Here is a 15,338-nt window from a genome sequence, read left to right on the forward strand (position 1 = left end):
AAAAGGAAGCAACGTGGGAAGTGGTGAAAAGTTTTTCATTTAAAAAAAAATATTGTCTTCTGAGCGTATAAGAATTAAATAAATTCGAAAAAGTTACTTCAATAGAGACCCTTTTTACTTCCATAGCCATTTTTTATCTCCTCTATCATTTTCCTTATTTTTAAGTTCTTGGGAGCTCCCTCTCATGCGAGATGCAAAAGCGGCCTTTGACCCTGCGCAGCGCAGTGGCGGAGCGGGGTCATTGGCCGTCGCCTTTGACACGAGCCAAGCCAGACCATGCGGCCAGCTGCTGCCCTACTTAGCGAATCAGGCAGGAGGGGCGCCACACTGCAATTTAAATATTCTAATCAAGAAAAGGGAAACAAAAAAAGCATCACGCGACTATTTAATGCTGCGTTCCCTCAATTATGATAAAGTTAAAGAATTTCCTCGATTTCGGGCAAGATCCGCGCTTATTTTGTGCATTCCACAGCATAATTTATTCCGGAGCAAGTTAATATTGTTCTGCGAATGCAGAGGGGTGCGCAGCCATGAGGGGCGGGGACGAGACCGAAGACCGAAACACAGACATACAAGTATCGGTTTTATTTTTTAACAAATCGGTAAATCAATTCGGCCTTGCACAGCTTTCCAACGAAGTGTAATGGTTTTGTCCGGTTTATTTGACTAAAACCGATTGTCCGCGTTGGAAAACCGGCTTAGATCAGTGAGCGACCGGTGCGGAGTGGTAGAAAACACGCGAGCAGGTGGACAGCCAGACGGTCGGACGGACCAAAGACGACATGTTTAGTGCTTGATTTCGGACTAAAGGTGCGAAATGGCAGGCGTGTTCGACATCGAGCTGCACGACGCCGACAACGTGAACGACGACTCGGACGACGATGCCATCGAGATCGAAGAGGTGCGTGGTTTATTTCCGAGAATCTCAGGCACCTCCTTCCGGCTCTCTTGAGACCGGATGTTGGGTTCCCTGCGGTCTTGCATCCGTTCCGGTGCCCCTGATTAGCGAGAACGGACCCTTATTATGGCTCGGTTTGCAAAGAAACACTGCAAACGGGACACTTTCTCTCCGAGGAGAAAGGAACTTTTTTTATTCACAATGTGCTCTCGTTTCAGACATTTTTAATGCTCCCACAGTTTATCAACCCCTTTGCAAAGGCTACTGTGTTGGGTTGTTTGGGTCCTTGGTTCAATTTTGGATCACTCTCGATTTTCGGTGATGTGTCAGTCCTTACCTAAGGCAACCAACTTTCTTTTTATTACATAATTATTGCTCCTGTTTGTAAATTGTAAACAAGTTTCTCTAACACGTATGTACGTCGAATAAGAAATATATGAATTCCGTATTGCTGAAACGAAATTATTTCAAATCATCTGCATGCTCGAATAATTCAAGTGAGCAACGCACTGCATTTTATTGTGAATTTATGGTTGCTAATAGCGCGATCACGTCAGCGACGGGTGATCTGAAAAATGCAGGGTAAACATGCGAGATAAATTTAGCGGTAGGCGATAATTACTTTTGCCTGGCAATGAGTCGCGTACAGCATTTTTAAAATATTTATATTTTTTATCTACGTAATTAATTTGCTAATTCAGCTTTTTAAAAAGAGGCCTCGGTTACTGGCTCATTTCTGGCACCTGTAAAAATTATGATTAGATAAAAAGCGCGGCCTTGAAATTATAGGCAATTGAACGCAAGTCGGCAATGCAGAGAAATACAGTGGAAGTAAAAAAAGCTGTGCGCACACAATGATTGTGCATTAGCATTAGCAAGGATAAAATGTGAAAATCACCGCAGTCAAGGTCTTCTCCATTAACCTGAGAAAATGTGCATAGTCTCAAGTAAAAATAAACACAACTATTTTCAGGATGTGGACCCAAATTTCAACCCGAACTTCAATGGACTGATTAAGTAGGTGTTAGATTTCTCTCAAGCTGTGTTTTGTTAACGCTATTTTCAACAGTGGGGATGATGTGGAGACTGTCCAGCTGTCCGAAACGACAGTCAACCCTGGTAGTGAAAAAGCAGGGCCCCAAGACTTTGAGCTTCGGAAGGTATTGGGCAAAGGCGGATATGGAAAAGTTTTCCAGGTAATTTTTAATTTTTTGCCAGCAGAATTTTTTTATAAAAGAACATGACTGACGTGAGTGTTTCGAATAAATATATATTTTTTCATGGGAAGCTAGAAATTCTGAAAATCAGAGTTAGTTGTAGTTTTTTGAATCGGCCTCCACGTTAGCTAATAAGCGGTGGACAAAGAAAGTGCGGGCAGTACGTTTTGACGTCATCACTGCTAGGACAGGGTTGTAAAAAAACACCGCATTTAAAAAAATTCAGTGCAGTGGTAAAAAGCGGTTGTTTTAATTTTTACAAGTTTCTTGCAGGTAATGTTTGCACCTCAGTTTTCAATAATTTTCTAATTATTTGTTCATGACCTCGACTTGAAAAATTGTCAGAGAGAAATTTTTGGAGAAATTGAGGTAGAAAATGGCAATTTAAAAGAAAAAATCTTTTCAGTAGAGGACATTTTTGCCACTCGGACCGCAAATTTTAGACTTTCATAGGGGAAATAATATGGAATAAATTAATTTCTTGCATTTCTAGCGCAAGAAACTCTAAAAATTGAATGATAAAAACCAGTGGTGAAAAAACCAGGTGGTAAGCAAATGCAACCCTGGCTCAGGGTGGCAAATGTCAAAGATAAGGAATGTGTCAATTTTGCATTGATTGCTCGTTTTTCATTTATTTCCCAAATAATCTGCATGGAAAAACAGAAACGTCTAGCATCTATGACACTGATGATATCACAATTCACAGTAGGGCCGCACTCATTATTCAGCGCTTGAAGGCTAACGTGGAGGCTGATTCCAAAAATTTCAACACTACTCTGATTTTCAGAAAATGTTGCTTCACACATCAAATTATATAATATTTCCACATTTATACAAATGTTTGGAACAATTTCAGGTTCGAAAAGTAACTGGTCAAGACAAGGACACCATTTTTGCCATGAAAGTGTTGAGAAAAGCCTCGATTATGAGGAATCAAAAAGACACTGCCCACACAAAGGCTGAGAGAAATATCCTGGAAGCAGTAAAGGTGAGTTTTTTGCAGTTAAAAGTGCAAGTGCGATGAGTTGATTCAAATTTCAGCACCCATTCATCGTGGACCTAATATATGCCTTCCAAACTGGAGGAAAACTGTACTTGATTCTTGAATATTTGAGCGGCGGTGAATTATTCATGCACCTTGAAAGAGAGGGCATCTTTCTTGAGGACACGGCTTGGTAATTGATATTTTTATCCCAAACAATGTTTTACTCAAATCTGAATGCGGTTTAGCTTCTACTTGTCTGAGATAATCCTGGCCTTGGAGCATCTACACATCCAAGGCATTATTTACAGGTAGGAAATAATTTAATAAAATTGTTTTCTCAATTAATTTTTTCTCTACAGAGATCTCAAGCCTGAAAATATTTTGCTTGATGCGCATGGACATGTAAAACTCACCGACTTTGGATTGTGCAAGGAGCAAATCCAAGAGGGAATTGTGACTCACACGTTTTGCGGTACCATCGAATACATGTGAGCTCTAAAATATTAAAAGACCTGCCTGGAATAAAAATTACGCAATTTCAGGGCACCAGAAATCTTGACTAGATCTGGCCATGGAAAAGCAGTCGACTGGTGGTCTTTAGGAGCTCTTATGTTTGATATGCTCACTGGTGCTGTAAGTTGAATCCCCCTTTTATTACTTAGCCAGCTACAATTTCCTCCCTATTCCAGCCGCCTTTCACTGCTGAAAATCGAAAGAAGACAATTGAAAAGATTTTGCGAGGCAAGTTGTTGCTGCCTCCTTACCTCACACCAGATGCCAGAGACCTCATCAGGAAACTGCTGAAGGTGCGTGATATATTTTTCTTTCAGAATTGTGTAATTAATGATTGTTCGCAGAGGCAAGTGTCTCAGAGACTTGGGGCCGCTCCCTCCGACGCAGACGCAATCAAAAAGAGTAATTTCTTCAAACATATCTGCTGGCCAGATGTGCTCGCCAGGAAATATGACCCACCTTTCAAGCCAACTTTGGTCAGTACCTGAAATTTCTTGTTAAACTGGAGGTTTTTTCATCTCAAACAAATTTATTTTTCCCAAAAACCACCGGACTTTTTTACAGCAGTTTTCTACAATTTGAAAATCTGGTAAACATTTTTTGGCTGTAGTTTATAAATCTGGAGTTTCTTGCACTCTTTTTAAGATTTAAAAATAATTCAAAAATTAAATTAACTTATTAGTAAAGAGTATTTTAACTATTTTTTATCGATTTAATCCCACGTTACACCTTGCAAAATATTGGAATTATTGCACAATTTTTTCGTCAGTATTTTTTCAAAAGTAATCTCATTAAAATTTCAGCTTCTCACAACTTGTACTTTTTCTGACATAATTATCAGCTACTTACATTTTTTAAGCAATGATTTTAACTTTCGATAACCAAAATTTAATAGAGAACAATTTTTTAACCTTTATCATTTAACGTTTAGTCCATAATTTTTAATTTGTATGTTTGTGGGTTTTGGAAATATTTGTATTAATTACCTTGCAAAACCCTTACTTTTTTGAGAGAGGAAAAGCAGAAGATACAATTGACAAACCCTGTTTTTACAAGGATGAAATAAAGTTAACTTTGCATGAACATTTTGACTTCCTGGCTTTGAACTCACTGAATTGGTGATCAATAATTTAGCCGTGACAGGTGCTCCATCAATGGTAATCTAATTAGCACGGACTTTGTGATTTCAGTCGAGTGATGATGACGTGTCCCAATTTGACACAAAATTCACCAAGCAAACTCCAATCGACTCGCCCGACGAGTCTACGCTCAGCGAGAGTGCCAACCTCGTGTTCCAGGTAATGTATTCTTCTCCAGGTCGTGTTTTCCCGTCTATCAGCTTCGCTTAAATTTGACTTTTCACAAATAAGCTGTATTGACGAGGCTTTCCAAAAAATTTGTTTATCTAAGATTTTCAAAGAAGCTTAAGTTTGCAAATCTTTTACCCAAGCAATTTATTAATCAAATAAAGACGAACTCTAAAGATGTTATTAAATAGGAAAATCTCTAAATGGATAGAGATGATTATTTAAAAGATTTTACGGCGTTTAGAAATAATTCAAACAAATATTTTTATGCCAAACTCAGCAGTGAATGGCGACCCCTGTCTAATAATACATTTTGATCAGGGTTTCACTTATGTGGCTCCGTCGGTGCTGGAGGAAATGTACAAGCCGCAGGTGGTAAAAGCCCGCTCGCCGCGCAAGGGGATGCGCATGCCTTTCAGCCCGCGACACCCCCACCTGCTGCACCACCAGGCCATGTCTCCCGGCGGCTTCTTCGAGCAACGTTCACTAGGCCATCCCGTGCCCACTACCAGTGCCAGCGCCCAACAAGAGGAAATGATGGATATTCCTCAAGTATAGTAAGTAGTCCAACAATCTTTTGTTGTTCCATCGTGTCACTTTTAATTTTTTTGTTCTTTTTGTTTTCGGAAACAGTTGGGATAAGCAAGTATATTTATAAATGTTGTGCTGCTAAAGGGAAACTTTTAAACCTCTGTCGGGAATTTAATTCAGTTGCGCGTTTAGAATGTTTAGAAAAATGATGAATAAATCATTGATTATTTTGGATTACGGCTCTGTGTTACTTTTAGCATTACTGATCACAAACACCACTTTGTTATAAAGGAAACTTCCATTTCTTGTTAGAAAAGTTTGTGTCGCCCGTCTTAAATTCACTTTCCATCAAAACAAACGTTCCAATCATTATTTTAATGTGTGTTTGCAGGCGGTGGCTCAACCTAGAGGAGTAACGAATTGATAGTTGGTTGACTGATTGGTCGGCAACCCTACGTTGTAGGGGAGTGTGCTCAGTCTCGAGGCTAGTCAGTCAGTCCGTCGGCCAAGGACTAAAGACGCCGGCTCAATTTTTGATACTTTGGTGTGCGTGTTCTGTTTTGTTTAAATTAAGTGCCTACACAGCGAGAAGATCGGGTCGCTTCCCTTGATTGAGATCGTTTGCAAATATTCACTCAACAAGTGCGAGACATACATTGTTTTTGCGTGTCCTTTTTTTGTCTTATTCCAAAACAAAGTTGAAAAGACGAAATTTCGATCTGGATGTGGGAGAACGAGTTGTTCAATTTTATAACGTCGAGGCCGTTTCGAACTCTGTGTCATTTTAGATGTGCAACAGACGTAACTCTTATCTTAAGAACGGTCTCAAAGAGAGTAATTGTACATGCCACAACTTATTGAAAACAATACCTTTAGACAAAAAAAAAACACTCAGGATGGCGATTTCCCCCCTATCTTTTTCTTAATGGTGTCATACCCTCTGTTTACAAATACATGACTTGAGAGAGTGAGATAAGATTAAATAACGTTTCTTCGAATTTTGTATTTGAACACATCTCTCACGGTCAATCCACTCGGCTAAAATTGTGAAAGCGTCTTATTATATGTGTTATAATGCCTCATCATGTGAGTTTTCTTAAGTTTGTGTGGAAGACAGTTTGTTATAATTAAATTTATTAGCAATTAGGAGCTCTACGTTTTAACCTGGCCCACAATTATCATCTGGTCACGATTTTTATACGATGTAACCCGGGAATTAAAGGAAATGGGATGAAAAAATTATTTGATGATATGTTCAGCTAAAAATTGTGAAAATAAGTGGCGTTGGAATTTTTGGAACGAACCGCCGCATTGTCCATTAAGCGTTGGACAAAAAGAGTGGCCATCTTATGACGTCATCAGTGTCATGGCCGCTGATATTTCTGTTGTTCGAAGCACGGACAATCAAAGAAAATCTAAAGAATTGACGCACCAATAAAGTCATAAAATGGCCAACTCTAAAAATTCCAACGGCACCCTGATATTTTAGAATTTATAGCTTCAAATTGAAAATTATTTATTTTTTGTCATGTCCTTTAAATCCAGCCAAAGACCTTACCTTTGCAATTTGTCGCTCAAATTTGTTCAAAACGACGGTCTTTGAGTTGGAGTGGTTTATTTATTATTTCTGAATCAATTAATTTTGTACAAAGGAGATTACACCTTAGTAATTGCCCATTGTCATGCACCACCCTCTGTATTGCTTTTTAACCAAACCTCCGAACCAATGATTGATTAGTTAAGTGACTGGAATGCGATAATTTATTTGTATTGCAATAATATCAACCATGATTCATATACTTTGTAAAGCTGCGTAAGCCTAGAAATTAAAACGCCCAGCCAGATATTTGTACATAAATACGCACATTTTAACATGGTTGCCTGAAGTCTTGCATGCGAACCGAGAATGAATCGCCATTATTATTTATTGGTTGGTTGGGTTCGGTTTAGTTCATCAGAGTCTTCCGCCCAGCTACTGCTTTCGAGTGAAGCCGAGTTGATTATTTAGTTCTATTGTCAGTAACAGAAATAAACACAGCAGACTTCATTTGTCGATTTTAATAAATTTTGGAAGAAAATAAAACGCCTGTCGAGTAGCTCGCATGCAAATAAATCAACACGATATTAAGAGGATTAACCAATAAAGTTAACTATTCAATACCAGAGTCTTTTTATTTAATTTTAAACACTAATTTTGAAATCTGATTAAGAATGATGCTCCTGTTGTGGTGCGTCTTATTGCACCCAATATTTTTTCGCCTCGTCCTCCTGGAGGAGGAAATCGTCGCATTCCTGAAAGGCGGGCTTGCTACGGCTCTTTCGATAGCAAAAGGTTTCCCAAGAAATTAGATGGGAGCTCTTGTAACGCGGTCTAGGGGTGATGTAATATATTTATAGTATCTCTCTTCGAAAATCTTAACTTTTTTTGGTCTTTATCCCTGTCCTCTCGGACCGGGAAGGGCGCGCACTGCACTAGCACGAATGCTGAAACCCGGGTCCCAATAACACCGCGAACGGATAACATGGGCGCACCAGGCCGCACAGGGACCCAGCCCACTCAAGGGCCACTTGCCTCTGCACCGAGGACTGCATTGAAACGCTAGAAATTCGTCCCGTGAAGCCAAATCACGCATACACGCATGCTGGAAAGGTGCAAACCAGCAAGTATTAGCGAGTCGGCGCCGGCGCGCCTCCCAGCCCGTTGAGCAATTTGAGCATTTCGAGTCACTAAACTAACCACTTTTTGCCATCTCTGACATTGGGTAGCCAGTATTAAAATTCCGAATTGCTCAAATACCTCCCATTGCTTTGACACTCCTGAGAGTGCCTTAACAATGCGAGTCAACGGGCTGGTAAAAATTTAAAATCCAACGAAAAAAGTGCATACATCAAATAATTTATTTTTAATATTTTGTTCATGAATTTATGACTATTAATTTAACTTTATATCTTCTACTCAAGATCTATTTCCCTTTAACCTATCTTTCATTACTTGATCTTAATAATTCATAAAAAAAACATCATGAAACCAAAAAGCCTTACTGGAAAAAATATTTGTTAACTTTTGATCTTTGACCATCAGAGATTTATCAACTCATTTCGCAAGAGAGGCGTGGAAAACTCCCCGTTGGCTCCCTTGACTAGCTCCCTCTAAAGAGATATATGTTACATAGACTAAGAAGTGAAGAAGTGAATTCTCTTTTTCCACCAGTCACGCGTTTCTGTCAGAGTGTGTTATAACAATTTCTGGCAATGAAGATTTTGGGCTTCTTCTTATGGACCTCCTGGTTTTGCATCTCTGTCTCCTTGGCTTTGCATCCAAAATGTGAGCCCATCAGGATTCCTTTCTGCACGGAACTGCCGTACAACAAGACCATCATGCCCAACCTGGTGAACCACCAGATCCAGGAGGACGCCGGGCTGGAGGTGCACATCTACTTCCCGCTGGTCAAGGTCAACTGCAGCCCCGACATGAAGCTTTTCCTCTGCAGTGTCTACACACCCAAGTGCAATAACCTAGGCGTGCCACTTCCGCCGTGCAAAGACCTTTGTCTGTCGGCAAAAAATGGTTGCGGTCCCCTGATGCAACGTTTTGGTTTCGCCTGGCCTGACGTCTTGAATTGTGACAAGTTTCCCAATCCAGGAGATGGAGTCCTTTGCTATGCTAAACCAACCTCCGTCTAGCCAGAGATTCTCTTTATCTCTCTCTTTGCCAGTACAATTGATATACCAACTTGTGGTGGTCAGCAAATTACACACTTTAAAAATGTTTTTCCGATTCTAAACCAGTAATGTTTAATTTTATAACACTTGGTGCCTGTTTCAGATTGTAGTTGCCTGCTTGTATTTTCGATAAAATTGTTGTGAAAAAAGCAATTTAAAATTTTCAATTATTGTAAAATGTAAACGAGAATAGAGCAATAAAAGTGTCTCATGTTTGGTTGATGCGAGAAAGTGACGCAATTTTGACTCTTCTCCTTCACCCAATGCAAAAAAAGGCTGAACAAACAAGTTCAGCTATATCGAAAAATTAACTGGGGGGGGGGGGGGGAAATTATCGTTTTTAACTTTTGATCTCTGATACGGTCATATTAATATGTATTTTAGCAAGTGATGCGAAATAAACTTTTCTTGTATAGTCCTTAGTGATTTCTCTTTTAAAACTGAGAAGTATCCGTTCAAAAATATTCCACTTCACAACTTGCGACTCCTGTTGACATTCTGGCTTTGCATCACTTTCTAACGGACTTGTCATCAAAATTTTCAAAAACTTAAGATTAATTTCTACTTTTATATGGCATACAACAAGGCCATCAGCCCAACCTGTTAAACCAGACGCAAATAGAAGCCGAGCGACAAATGAACGAATTTTATCCATTGGACAAAGTCAACTGCTGTTCCTCTGCAGCTATGTAAATTTTTGGGAGTGGAGATTTCTGTGCCAGGAGAAAAAAAGATGGTTGCGAATCGCTGATGAACTGTTTTGGGTTCCCTTGGCCAGAGGACCTAAGGTGCAAACAGTTAAACGATTCAGGCGTCCTACTAGGCTTGTTTGGCTTGGTGGTGCACATTAAAAAATATTTAAATTAATAATATGGTTTTTAATGCTTAATTGTAAAATTAATAATGAATCCTGTACAATAAAGTTACTAATAAAAGTAAGATCGATTCTTTTTTAGTTGTAAATGTCCCACAAAAGAATGGAGCAAGCGTCGCCTGCAGCAGCCAAAATGGTTTTACCTCCAAAACTTTCAACAGGCTTATCTGAGAAGGTTACACAACTGACACTCTTGTCTTCCACCAAGGTTGGAAGTACTGCCAAAGGCCGGAACACTGTTTTGCTGTCGATGCTGCGAGCTGAGAAGAGCCGCACCTTTGAGTCCCAACAAGCAGCCGCTAGAATCTAGAAAGAAAGTGTGAAAATTCTGTCAAATAATTGTTCCTTATTGAGAAAAAATTGTAATGAGAGTAAAAATGATCACTATACCTTTTGGTCTGGTCTAAAGCAGAGGTGACTGGTACCCTCGTTAGTTATCTTGGTAGAAGGCAAGGTACGAAAGCCACCGGCATCCAAAGCAAATGGATGCAAAGTGTTATCGGAGGAGCCGACTACCCCAAGGGACTTTGGTGCACTGAAGGCCAAACACATAGCAGCTGAGGGTGCTGTGTCATCGGCACCCAAATCCTGAGAAAAATAGTACAAATATTTCTGATTTTAAAGATTTTCCCAACAGTTTTGAAAAAAGAATTAGCAAAGAACATTTCAAGGAGAAAATATCTTTGCTTGGAAATAAAAAATAATAATAACAACGTAAAATGCGATTTTAACCTTTTCAAAGTGCTCGTACTTTTAACTTGACGTATTATATCGCCTCTGAAACTCAAAATTCAAACAAAACCAGATATCAAATCATCAAAAAACAATTTTTTATTATGTATCCGTGAAAACATAATAACTCAAAGAAATGATTTAATTTAACCGGCCAAACGTAAAATATTAATTTTGGAAAAGGGTGTTTCCACAAGATTATAAATATCATCTGCAATTTTACAACTTTATGTTGAGCACCATTTCGATTTTTTCAGTATTATCGTTTGGCCAAGTCATGAGCTGTCAGAATATGCGAAACTTAGCCCTTTTTAAGCTATCAGGGTGTTCAAGGAGTGCCCTGATGTGCCCATAATCTCGCTCCAATAGCTTTCAAATGAGTTTATTTTTCTTGCAGCAGGTGTTAATTTGTTTAAAAGCGATGCTTACAATTCTGAAAGCACCCTGAGGTTTCCCTGGGTTCCTCAAATCCCACAGCAACAGGTCACCAGCTTCAAAAAGCGCCAACACTCGTCCTGCCCCAGCGTCAGACAGAGACATGATGTTTCCAGCACTGCCAGGGTAATTCATCTGGCTGACCACGCGTTCTTCTTGCTCAAAGCTGGCGACCTGAATGCTCCGTTCCTCTCCTCCAGGAAAAGCGACGAGTTGGGCCCTCGAGGCAGGCGCCTGCAGCAGTTTGGCCGCGCAGTACTGCAGACATTTGGTTTTAAACTCAAGTGTGCACTTCCAGTCAGTCCACTTTTTCACACAATCGCTCCTGTTGTGCGTGAGGAAATAATCCTGTTTGTCAGGCACGAGAACCGAGATGCAAGTGCCGTCGCCGGTTAGAAAAGAGTCACTCAAACTTTTTGTTGGCAAGTCCCACACAAAAACGTGGCCAGTCCTGGTGCCCGATATTAGTTTTTCAGAGCCTGCTTTGAGGAGGAAATTCAGACAGTGGACTTGGCTTTGGTTTCCTCGGAAGGAGTAGATCGGGTCTGGAGGCGCGGCCATGAGTATTTATTTGCTTAAACTTGGGCCACGGAGTTGTAGTGCTCGCCCAAGCCAAAGGCGTGTCGGTGGTAGGTGAGCACCAGTGCAGCCGTAGGTCTGTGGTTTTCGCCCAGAATCACAGGGGCGCCTTCAGCTTGGAGCACTTCGATTGGCGTCGAAAGAGCTTCGGACAAGGCTTGAAGCTGGGGGAAAATAAAAATTTCAACTTAACAAGGAAATCCCATATTTATACTTTCTGATATTAAGTGGTTTTTTGCTTCAGACGTGTAGACTTTTATGAAATTAGAAGAAAATTACCAATGAAAAGTTTATATTATGTAAAACAAACAAAAATTGGATTTTTAAATTGATGTTCATGTTTTTCCAATGTATAAATTGAAAACAATGCTAAATAGTAAAATTTTGACTGGTGGTTCATGTTTTCATCACAAAAGTGTACACGTTTGATGTTAAAAAATATGTTAGAGGCAGATGGACTTTACCTCCAGCTGTCCACCCCACTCTGAGCTGTCCCTCTCGACTCGATCACAGTACTGGCTGTACTCCTCTGAGGAGAATTCACACCCGGTGCTGGGGTTACAGGTGAACGGCCGCAGGTCGTCCTCGTGGCTGCGGAGGTACGCCGAAGTCACCCGTCTCAATTCAGACACGTCTTTCGACGGGCGGCTCTTTTCCTTCAGCTGATGCTCAATGGCCAGATATAAACTAAAGCAAATTGATTAATTTCATAATTATTTACAATTGAAATTAAATTACCAGTCACCGTTGGAGGGAACTTCGAAGAGTTGCAGGTTCCTGGCCTTTAGGAGCTCTTTGATTGCGACTTCCTCTCTGTTCCTGGGGCCAAATTTGTTCTCCTGCTCCTGCTGGGCTATCTGAATTTCACGCTCTTTATCCTTTTCTGCCTTCTTGTCTCGCCGCTTCTGAGCCTTTGTTAATCTGGGACCTTTTGAGCTTTCTTCCTCCAAAGCTAGCCCATCAATTTGACCAGTAACCTGCTCCAAAATGTTTTAAAAAATTGTTTTGGTGAAATCTAACTGAATGTATCTACCTCAGCAACTGGTGCTGGTTGTGCGCTCTCGAACTGTGAAATCTGCTCTTGCTGCCTCTTCTCCAAATCAGCTTCCAATTTCACTATTTCCTCTGCAACTTCCTTCTTTTTCTTCTTGTCACCCTTGGCACACGACTTCTTCAATGCTTGTATTTTAGCTGCAATTCATTACGATCACGTCCTATAAGTAATAAACAAAAAGCGCGTAAGTTTTCAACATACATTGCAAATCTTTCCGTTCCTTCTTGTGAATCTGCTCCAGTTCTTCCAGGTTTCCTATGGGAAGGTTGGAGGCGTCAGGATTGCCTGCCATCCTTGCTTGCCGGTGCGGGATGCAACAGCAACGGCCCAAACCCCAAACAGGACAGAGAGCTGCTTGAAATTAGTTTAGGGCGTGCCAGCTGTTGCCGATGGTGCGGCTGATTTAAATTATTTGAGCGCGAAAGGTACGTGGAATAACATCCAGCGCTTGTCTTGTCATGCCATTTTCGCCCAAGACACTTTGCTATTTTTATGAAAAATGAAATGGGAATAATTAATTTTTAGTTAATTCTAGGGCTTCCTAAAATTGATAAAAATATTGAAAACAAAATAGTTGTAATATCCAGTTGTATTGAAATAATTTTAATTTATACCATTTATTTCTTAGATTTTCTCGTATTATTAAACTATATATAGCAAAGCACCATGTATGAATATTTTTTTGTTAAATGTCCGCTTTGCATAAGGATCTTGGCCTTTGTAATATAAAGTCATAATTTCTAGTGGTCTTACAAATCAGCTGCTTTAACTTAAGGCAGGGGCTGGCTGGCTGAAAATTTTTTAAAAGAGAAGTTTGATAGAGCATAACGTCCCGAAAGACCACTGATACTATTTTCCCAACACTTTTCGATTTTTATTTTTCCGTTTTACCAGCGGCTAGCGTGAATGGCGCAGCTTATTGTTAGCCGAAGTCATGGTGTGGCTGGCAGTTGACCACGTGACCCAAAATTAGCCAACTAGTGAGGCTGGCTTTTAGTCAAGACCTCTAAAATTATCCAATTTTATTTATCTGCCTTGCATTTGAAAAATTCTCCCCGGGAAGGTTTTTAAGGGATTAAATGCTATATTCAGATACACAGATAGGGCTTGCCAATTTTGCAATGTGCAAATATGCACCACTGTTGTGTTTACACAAAAGAGCCAGAAAACTCAGTTCTCACAATTCTGGCTACTCCAAGAAAGATAAAATTTTTCACATAATAAGTCAGAGAGTATAATAAAGAATCGATTCTCTGGAACATCGGCAAAACATCACCAATTATTTAATGGTTCGTCCATACATTTTAACATATATTTTGCAATCAAAGTAAAATATTTCATATATATCGTTCTCATCTATGATTGTAGTTTATAATTTCACATGAAAAAAGGAGAGTAAACATTGCCGGGGAATGTAGGTTTCCAAGAGATGCCACCCTCTTTGAAGTCAGGTAACTTGACTAATTCATCGAGACCTAACAAAAAATCACAATATTTCATTAGCGTTTCTAATCACGAAAGGCCATACCTTCTTGAATTATTTTTGACGCATCCTCGACAGACCCAGAAATCTTCAACACGCACAACAGCAGTGCCATTGCAGCGTCAGGAATCTGGTAGCGGTCCCTCAATTTCAAAAGGTCCTCGAACATCAGATTGTTTCTCTGTTTTTCAGCTGAAAAAGGAGATTTTCTCGTCGTCAGTTTGAAAATATAGTTTTATTTAAATTCTCACCGTCGGCCGTGAGAAAGCCAGAAGTGACTGCTGCAGCCGCGACGCTGTTCGAGTGTTGGCAGTCGGGTATTATCATGGCTCTGTAGAAGTCGGGGTTGGACAGAAGGGGTGATCCACTCACCTGCATCGAGGGGATGGCCTCTTTTAGGGCTGCAGCGGCGGCCTCGGCTGCGTCCTCTTCCTGCTGCTGAGCTCGGCGCACGTAAAGGTGCAGCGCCACGATGCGTTGCCGCTCCTTTACCAAAAGACAGTTCTTGCAGTTGCACAGCCTGCCAAGATGAATTAATTAATTAAATGACTGAAAAAATTGGGATCGAACTGAAAAATAAAACAAAAAAATTGTTCTAAATTCGTCAAGGATATGATCAGGGAAAACGGGTCAAGAAAATGAGTCTGATATCAATGAAATTTAAATCTCAACATTTCAAATTGGAATTTTTCATTTTGTGAATAATATGTATTGAAAGCATTTGAAATGCAGATTTTTGATTAACAGTAAGAAGAAGAACACGAGTTTAAAATTTTCGTGTTTACCTGTATTTGCAGTGTCGCTTGTGTCCGCGGACAGGCTCCTTGAGCCCGTGGTTCTGGCACTGGGCGCACATTCTCTTTGAAACGGGTTTGGGAGAAGACCCTGACTGTGAGCTGTTGCTGCTGCTCGAGGAACGAGAGATGCTGCCGCTCGCCCTCGACAGGGTGCTGCTGCTGCTGGCGCTGCACGTCGCCTTCGCCTGCTGCGTTCGGTTTGCCATGTTA

At 40.3% G+C, this 15,338-nt stretch overlaps 5 protein-coding genes across 5 annotated transcripts; 2 read left to right on the forward strand and 3 right to left on the reverse strand.

Moving 5' to 3' along the window:
* The first annotated feature begins 685 nt into the window (after positions 1–685).
* S6k (Ribosomal protein S6 kinase) lies at positions 686–7,611 on the forward strand. Its single transcript, XM_065487823.1, has 13 exons — positions 686–901; positions 1,872–1,915; positions 1,968–2,094; positions 2,972–3,103; positions 3,157–3,290; positions 3,346–3,408; positions 3,460–3,588; positions 3,643–3,733; positions 3,790–3,906; positions 3,958–4,089; positions 4,804–4,911; positions 5,242–5,477; positions 5,843–7,611. Coding segments are annotated over exons 1-13 (1,398 nt in total). The 5' UTR covers positions 686–817; the 3' UTR covers positions 5,844–7,611.
* A 1,092-nt stretch (positions 7,612–8,703) lies between these two features.
* Positions 8,704–9,135, forward strand: LOC135942427 (frizzled-1-like). Its single transcript, XM_065488544.1, has one exon. It carries the CDS (start codon positions 8,704–8,706, stop codon positions 9,133–9,135), a length of 432 nt encoding a protein of 143 aa, XP_065344616.1.
* A 902-nt stretch (positions 9,136–10,037) lies between these two features.
* Positions 10,038–11,776, reverse strand: LOC135941980 (guanine nucleotide-binding protein subunit beta-like protein 1). Its single transcript, XM_065487824.1, has 3 exons — positions 11,210–11,776; positions 10,439–10,636; positions 10,038–10,354 (listed from the first exon to the last, which is right to left on the reverse strand). The coding sequence occupies exons 1-3, from the start codon at positions 11,774–11,776 to the stop codon at positions 10,127–10,129; spliced, it is 993 nt and encodes a 330-aa protein (XP_065343896.1). The 3' UTR covers positions 10,038–10,126.
* Positions 11,777–11,790: 14 nt separating this feature from the next.
* Positions 11,791–13,175, reverse strand: LOC135941981 (deubiquitinase OTUD6B). Its single transcript, XM_065487825.1, has 5 exons — positions 13,050–13,175; positions 12,828–12,985; positions 12,533–12,771; positions 12,259–12,481; positions 11,791–11,958 (listed from the first exon to the last, which is right to left on the reverse strand). The coding sequence occupies exons 1-5, from the start codon at positions 13,138–13,140 to the stop codon at positions 11,791–11,793; spliced, it is 879 nt and encodes a 292-aa protein (XP_065343897.1). The 5' UTR covers positions 13,141–13,175.
* Positions 13,176–14,171: 996 nt separating this feature from the next.
* Positions 14,172–15,338, reverse strand: LOC135941982 (doublesex- and mab-3-related transcription factor 1-like). The gene is made up of 4 exons (XM_065487826.1): positions 15,117–15,338; positions 14,583–14,851; positions 14,377–14,523; positions 14,172–14,323 (listed from the first exon to the last, which is right to left on the reverse strand). The coding sequence occupies exons 1-4, from the start codon at positions 15,332–15,334 to the stop codon at positions 14,226–14,228; spliced, it is 732 nt and encodes a 243-aa protein (XP_065343898.1). The 5' UTR covers positions 15,335–15,338; the 3' UTR covers positions 14,172–14,225.

The sequence above is a fragment of the Cloeon dipterum genome, chromosome 4 (genome assembly GCF_949628265.1).
Source record: "Cloeon dipterum chromosome 4, ieCloDipt1.1, whole genome shotgun sequence".
Taxonomy (NCBI): domain Eukaryota; kingdom Metazoa; phylum Arthropoda; class Insecta; order Ephemeroptera; family Baetidae; genus Cloeon; species Cloeon dipterum.

What these genes read in the sequence shown, in the direction of transcription:
- S6k (XM_065487823.1), top strand. Translation starts at nt 818, where the DNA reads ATGGCAGGCGTGTTCGACATCGAGCTGCACGACGCCGACAACGTGAAC. An exon ending in TTTCTTGAGGACACGGCTTG is followed by an intron (nt 3,291 to 3,345) that starts GTAATTGATATT and finishes AATGCGGTTTAG; the next exon opens with CTTCTACTTGTCTGAGATAA. An exon ending in TGCGGTACCATCGAATACAT is followed by an intron (nt 3,589 to 3,642) that starts GTGAGCTCTAAA and finishes ACGCAATTTCAG; the next exon opens with GGCACCAGAAATCTTGACTA.
- LOC135942427 (XM_065488544.1), top strand. Translation starts at nt 8,704, where the DNA reads ATGAAGATTTTGGGCTTCTTCTTATGGACCTCCTGGTTTTGCATCTCT.
- LOC135941980 (XM_065487824.1), bottom strand. Translation starts at nt 11,776, where the DNA reads ATGGCCGCGCCTCCAGACCCGATCTACTCCTTCCGAGGAAACCAAAGC. An exon ending in CTCAGGGTGCTTTCAGAATT is followed by an intron (nt 10,637 to 11,209) that starts GTAAGCATCGCT and finishes TATTTTTCTCAG; the next exon opens with GATTTGGGTGCCGATGACAC. An exon ending in GCTTTAGACCAGACCAAAAG is followed by an intron (nt 10,355 to 10,438) that starts GTATAGTGATCA and finishes CTTTCTTTCTAG; the next exon opens with ATTCTAGCGGCTGCTTGTTG.
- LOC135941981 (XM_065487825.1), bottom strand. Translation starts at nt 13,140, where the DNA reads ATGGCAGGCAATCCTGACGCCTCCAACCTTCCCATAGGAAACCTGGAA. An exon ending in AACCAGCACCAGTTGCTGAG is followed by an intron (nt 12,772 to 12,827) that starts GTAGATACATTC and finishes ATTTTGGAGCAG; the next exon opens with GTTACTGGTCAAATTGATGG. An exon ending in GTTCCCTCCAACGGTGACTG is followed by an intron (nt 12,482 to 12,532) that starts GTAATTTAATTT and finishes AATTTGCTTTAG; the next exon opens with TTTATATCTGGCCATTGAGC.
- LOC135941982 (XM_065487826.1), bottom strand. Translation starts at nt 15,334, where the DNA reads ATGGCAAACCGAACGCAGCAGGCGAAGGCGACGTGCAGCGCCAGCAGC. An exon ending in AAGCGACACTGCAAATACAG is followed by an intron (nt 14,852 to 15,116) that starts GTAAACACGAAA and finishes TCATCTTGGCAG; the next exon opens with GCTGTGCAACTGCAAGAACT. An exon ending in TGGCTTTCTCACGGCCGACG is followed by an intron (nt 14,524 to 14,582) that starts GTGAGAATTTAA and finishes CTCCTTTTTCAG; the next exon opens with CTGAAAAACAGAGAAACAAT.